Source organism: Fukomys damarensis, unplaced genomic scaffold (assembly GCF_012274545.1).
Source record: "Fukomys damarensis isolate Sample0158 unplaced genomic scaffold, DMR_v1.0_HiC HiC_scaffold_11, whole genome shotgun sequence".
Classification (NCBI taxonomy): domain Eukaryota; kingdom Metazoa; phylum Chordata; class Mammalia; order Rodentia; family Bathyergidae; genus Fukomys; species Fukomys damarensis.
In genome coordinates, this window is record NW_022900923.1 from 2,347,802 (window position 1) to 2,354,080 (window position 6,279).

The following is a 6,279-nucleotide window of genomic DNA, read 5'->3' on the forward strand; positions in this document are numbered from 1 at the left end:
GTAGTCTTCAAGCTTGCCTATACATTACTATTAGATCTAGATTTTTCATTTTACTGCTGTTTTCACAAAAATCTTAAGTATATTTGCACTCAACAACCTTGCGAAGCAAAAGAAAATTACAATTGTTTAGCACAAGTGTGCTAGGCTCTTTCTTGGCTTTAAGAAGTCTCTTTGCTCCCCTCTAAATCCAGATGAAGCCGAAGCTGAAGCTGCTGACTTGTGCTCCGTATGACCCTCTGTTGCCCAGCCTACGGGATCTGCCACTCCTAGGGCACACAGTCCCTCCCTACAGGCACATTACAGCTGTCACTTCCTGAGTCTTTCCTCACGTTCCTTCCATGAGGAGGGTCTTCTCTGCTCTGCCTCTTGGCTTTCTTTTCTGGGTCCTGTATGGGGCGCACTGCTTTGTGAGCTTACAGTATCCACTGTCTGTGTTTGAGACTCCCACTGTCTCCATTTTTTTTTCTCGGCGTGCATGTGTTTGCATCTTGTCTTCCCAAATGGACCAATGTCTTGGCGAGGCAGGAGCCATCTCTTACTATTTTTTATGTATACTGAGACCCAGCAGGTGCTCAACAGGTATTTTAACAATGAAGGCAGAGAGGATCTTGATTACTTTACATAGGCTGACAAATCATTTATTTACAATAAACTGATATACCTCATTCATCACATTATTTTTGTTGTTCAAATTGTGAAAGGATACTTAGGGTGAATATCACCTCATAAGAAAGCCTTGTGGGTTTCAAATAAAATTCTACCTTACAGGTCACGGTTCCGGAATTTATTTCCTCTTAGTTTTATTTAGTAAATAAAAAGCTGTGCCCCAGTTTCTACAGAATAATTGATTTAATATAAGGGATGTCATAGCAAATAGTATTTCCACAGAAGCCAAGGAAATCCTGATATCACATAGCCAGTGAATGTAAACTGGTATTTATTTATGCAAACATATTTAAAATTCTTCTAAGTCTTCAAAGAATATTTATGCTGTCACGAACATATAAAATGGAAATATAAAGTGAATATCAAGATTTCATTTGTAGATCATAAAAAATACTGAAGTAAAATTCCTTGCCACAAAACAGAAGAATTGGCTAGGAGGAGAAGACATAAAACATCAGTTTCTACCCTGAAAGAAGCACAAAGTCTACTTTTTGAAAAGTATTTCAATGACAGGCATGCCTATAAAAAATGAAATTCTCTGGTCATAATGACATCTTGCCAACTAAATTTAGAACACATCCCTCCCTCCCACCCATACAGAACACTTTTTTTTTTTTTTCACTAGAAAACAGGTAATTCACATTCTGATAGAGAGCAAAAGACAAGTGCTTTATTACGAGAACTTTTCAAGTAACGTTTCAGTCTGCACCTATAAGTGGGTCAGGGTTTGTGTCCAAGTCCTGGACGGGCATTAGGTCAGAGAGGGCTACATAGTTTTGTTCTGTTTTTTTCCAAACGCCACCCTTTGCTAAGGCAAGAACACATTTCATTTCAGAACAGAACTGTTACAGAAGAAAAGCTACAGCACAGCACAGTAAGGATATGGAGTTCACCTTGGGCTAGAAGCCACTCTGCCGCAGGACCCCTGCGCTCCGGGCGCGCACACAGGGCAGGACAGTACTTCAGCTTTATTTTTCTTTAAACTGATAACATCTGAGTACACCATTTCTCAGGAGTGGGCAGGTGGGGTCTGTATGCTGATATTACAGTAATTACACATTAAATAACATTGCACAGTCAACCTCCAGGGCCAATGCTGTATAAAATAACAAGTATTAAAATGCACCTTTACTAGTGTCTTTACATAGCACGTCACTAATTACGAAGGAAAAGTTGGCAAATGCCCCATCAAAAAGCTGCACGCTACAGGCCTAATGATGTGAAATAAATACAAGAAGTTTGGCAAAATACTTAGACCAAACTGATCGCGTGGGACAAACTGAACAACACGTACGCTTAACTCCACGATAAACGGTCACCGGCAGCAGCTCTGCTCACGAGTCCCTCGGTGTCCAACACGCGGAGGCGGTGGGCGGGGCAGGCAGCTGGTTCCTGGGGCTGCACTGTCTCTTAGGTGACGCACCAGCCTGGGGAGTGCACCACTGCCAGAGAATTGTGTCTCCGCAAGGACACTGCGGCTCCCGCCCGAGGCAGCGAGCCTCAGCCAGGCTAAAATGAGCTCCTGGCTGAAGCACTAAAGCTTTTCAACCTCGCGGCTGCCATTACTTGGTCAGAAAACCCTTCGAAGTTCAAGGGAAATTTGGCATAGGTTTGAACTTTTTTTCTCCAGCACTTCCCAGTTAGCTCAAGGCGAAGCTATTAGTTCTTTTCATGTACTTTGTGTAGAAACCCTAAGGGCCAACACTGTAAACATTTTGTATCTCCTCGATGAAACCTTGTTTCATGACAAGGCTAAGCCAGCTAAGCAGGAATAATTCTGGGTATAATAAATGGATCTATTGATCAGCTTCCGGTTGAAATTTAAATATGATTTTAAATAATTTTTTAAAGTCCATGCTACAGCTGTAAAGACAAGTTCTGTGCACTTTTAATCCCAGACACAATTTTCAAAGTTGTATGACGGAGGTAAGAATTGTAAAAACCCGCCAGAATGTAAATAACAGGGAAGGACATTTCAAGTCAGAGCATGAATCGTACATTATGTGCAGAAATCTGGACAACTATACAAGTTTTTAAGCAATCATATTTTATTATACAACTCTATGAACAGGAAATGAACAGAAATACACAATATACTTACCTGTACATGTGAACCTACTTTGTAAGCTACAGGTATTTCTTACAGCTCATACGGGTTTTGACTGTACAGCTCGTGACTATGTATAACCTTATTGCATGAGGGCAGGTTCTACCCAGGGAGACTCACGCGGCCACACCACGGCGACCAGTCCACTTGGAACTGTGCGCTTCCCGGACCCGTCAGTGTGGATTCTCTACAGCTTGAGCTCGTTTGCTATTTTGGAAGCAATGTTCTTAAAGGCAATGGACGTCCCCGAAATCCGCTTGAAGCGGACTCCGTTGAGCGACAGCCGCGGCAGCTTGCACACTTCCATCTCCCACTGCACGAGGCTGTCCTGGCGCGCGTCCCCGTGGACGCAGAAGAGCAGGAAGCGCTCCTTCTGCTCGTAGTCGCAGTTATTCGCGTCCAGCACCTTGCGGATTTCTCGCATCATGTCGTTGGGGTCCATGGAGCTCGTGGTCTTCATGCTCCACGTAAACCGCAAGGAGCGGGGCTTGGAGTCTTTGCCATCTTCCTTGTCTCTTTCCCTCGGTTCCCCGGATGCACTTCTGCAAGAAGAGGGCAAAGGGAAAGAAGGAAAGCAAAATGCCACTCAGAGATGAAACCAAGCACGGACAGAAGCCCCGTGCTCTTAATCCGCGTCTGGTAAAGCTACGCAGTGTGCAGTCCGCCTGACAGGTGCTGTGCGGCCAGGCCCAAAGCCGTCGGCGTCTTCCGTAGTACTTGGCTAATGTTTCCCTCAACACGTCTGTTCGTGAAAAACAAATGCCCAGCCGAAAGTGAAACCTAACGCCTCTCCCTGAGATACACCGCTCATATCACACCGTCCTGCACCCACGGCCGCCCTGGCCTCCTGCGTTACCCACGCCAGTCGGACACAGGCTGGGTCCAGTTACAAGTACTGGTGAAAAAAGGATCAGGACATTCGATCCACGATGTGTCTTTGCAAACAGAAAGGCGATCTCTTTACCAAACACGCAACTCCAGGTGAGTAGCTTAAACGTCTCGAAATACGGGCAGCATCAGAACCCCGCGCCAATGCGAAACTTCACGGTGTACACGCTGCCGGTCACCAACGTCATCACGACTATTAAGTGCCGGCGCAGCGAGGCCCCTGAGCACGCGTGGGGACCCAGCCTCGAGAAGGGGCGCTAGCTCCTTACCTGGATGCGTCTGTTCTGCCACTGGCTTCCCCTTCACTCGGATCCCTCAAAACAAAGTGAAAGTTGAGATTTTTACTGACAGCAGTGAAAATGATACCAAGAAAACCTGCCTCTAAAATGACTTGCAGACTAACTTGTGGAGCAGACTTCTACGCGGCAGCCGAAAACCTTTTCCCACGCTTCCCACCGTGACCCTGTGGGGCCGGCACTGACTGGGCGCACACTGGGACGTCAAGAGGAGAAGCCAAGAGCGTTCTCCTGCCAGCCGCAACTTCAACGTCATGATTTATCTTTCAGGTTAGTTCAGTACACACCAAAGTGAGAACTGATACTTATGAACAGCAAGATTAAACTTCACGTTGTCATGTATAAATTTAGTAGTTGCTCAGATCAGAAAATATATAAATTAACCTTGTAATTAGAAATAAAGGGCCGGGGATTCAGCTCAGTGGCACTGCATTGCCTCGCAAGTGCAAGGTCCTGAGTTTGATCCCCAGTACAAAAAAAAAAAAAGAAAAAAAAGCTCAACATGTAGGTATTTCTGAAAATAAATATTAATTTTTAAATAAGCAACCAACGTATTTCAAAGTTCTGTGGACAATCCATATACAAAGCAGTTGGCAGCCTGTTGGGAAAAGTTGAGTCAAAAATCATGGATTCAGTCTTAAACACAAACACCGATCTTACCTGTGTATCCTCCTGTGAAACAAAACCCAGAAAATGCTACCAACTGTCCTCATGTTGAAGGTAATTAATATTTTTGAAGTCCACCAACATTTTAATCACTGTCATTTTCCAGAGTAATTCATTGTCTAGATAGGAGTGTCGAGTTTACACTAATCCGAAACTAATAAGAGATGGCTTCTTGACAAAGCAACACGCTTTCAAGTAGTTAGGAAAAGCCACTGACTTGAACTCTTTGGTTAAAGCTGTCTTCCTGTTTTTTGTTTGTTTGTTTGTTTGGTACTGGGGATCAACTCAGGTCATTTCGCTTGCGAGGCAGGCGGCAAAACCACTGAGCTAAATCATGGGCCCTGGTCTTCCTGTTTTAACTATTCCAGAAAGAATGATAATTTTAACATAAAATTAAACGCAACAGGAATAAACCAGTGCCCCTCTCCTGCCCCTCAGTCTGAAAGTGCTGAGACCAGAATGGTCACTGGTGCAGTGCACAGGGCCCTGCACGCAGGCTGGCTGGTGCCCGGCAACTGCCACGCAGCCCTAACACTGGAAGGGCAAGCGCTCTGCACCTAGCGCACACTCACCTGCACACGACACACAGACACGGGGGCAGAGACCTCGGGCGGCGTCCCAAGCCCTGAGGACACAGCCAGGTGCCCACATGGCAGGTGAGGGGACAGCAGGGGAAGCGGGAGAGGAGGAAGGCGCGGCCACACTGTGTGAAGGCCACCGCGAGGCCTCTGGACAGCACCAAAGCAAGGAGAGCACGGGTGGTTTCTGCGTTTGTTTGATTTTCAGTCCTGGGACTGAGCCCAGCACCTTGCACACCCTGGCGGCCCAGGCCTTATCCGGGTGCAGCCCAAGGAGTGACTTCACCAGACTTGCCAATAAGAATCGCAGCCCGGCAGGGGCAACGCTGCGAGGGCGGAGCAAAGGGAGGCGCCCGGCACTCCAGAAGAGGTCGAGGAGACCTGGCCAAGAAGGCAGGGGACAGGCGGGGTCTGATGCACCAGGCAGGCAGCTGGGTCTGCCAGGATGTGCATCCCGGAGCTGCCACTGAGCTGTCGCATCCCAAGCAAGGTGGGAGGCAGAAGCTGCGATGCAAGACAGGGCCGACAGCCTGAGGGACACGCAGAGCCCAGGGCCAAGCCGAGGGGAACTGAAAAGCGCCAGCTGGAAACCCGGAGCCACGTGGGCGGGCCCCAAGCCGCCCAGAACGACCTTCTGCCAGTGACCTAAGCCAGGATTCCTCCTGCAGCTGCTGTCACGCAGAGGTGAAGAAGTGCCTTCCACAACGCACAGCACATCGCACGACTGGCAAGAGCGCATGAAACGTAAAACCTGTTTTCCTGGCTGAGCCCTGGCTTAGCCGAGAAAGTGCTGGCCTTCAAAAACAGCCTGGAGTAGTCAGCCAGGTTCCCCAGGGGATATTAGGATGATCTGACTGGGCCCGCAGACAGCAGGGTGATAAAAGTCCTCAACTGTTCTGGCCTAACGATCTCGGGCTGATCTGCAAACAGCTCAGGCCCCAGGTGGAGAGAAGCGGCTGCTTCTGAGACCCGGGACGGCTCACTCGCTCTGTGCACAGGAGGGTTTCCCACCTGCTGCAGGCCCGGCCCCTGGGACTGCTGTCCGCACTGCCTCTGCTTCTGCCACTTCCGCCAAGCC

The 6,279-nt window shown here is 48.0% G+C and overlaps 1 protein-coding gene across 1 annotated transcript; it reads right to left on the reverse strand.

The window, feature by feature from the left end:
* Positions 1-1,295: 1,295 nt before the first annotated feature.
* On the reverse strand, positions 1,296-5,918 carry LOC117285612 (serine/threonine-protein kinase MARK1-like). The gene is made up of 4 exons (XM_033762264.1): positions 5,912-5,918; positions 5,196-5,454; positions 3,931-3,975; positions 1,296-3,315 (listed from the first exon to the last, which is right to left on the reverse strand). The coding sequence occupies exons 1-4, from the start codon at positions 5,916-5,918 to the stop codon at positions 2,961-2,963; spliced, it is 666 nt and encodes a 221-aa protein (XP_033618155.1). The 3' UTR covers positions 1,296-2,960.
* Positions 5,919-6,279: the final 361 nt, after the last annotated feature.

Coding starts and splice junctions, on each gene's coding strand:
- LOC117285612 (XM_033762264.1), bottom strand. Junction 3,976..5,195: donor TGTCTGTGTGTCGTGTGCAG/GTGAGTGTGCGC, acceptor CTTTGTTTTGAG/GGATCCGAGTGAAGGGGAAG. Junction 3,316..3,930: donor GGCAGAACAGACGCATCCAG/GTAAGGAGCTAG, acceptor CTCTTCTTGCAG/AAGTGCATCCGGGGAACCGA.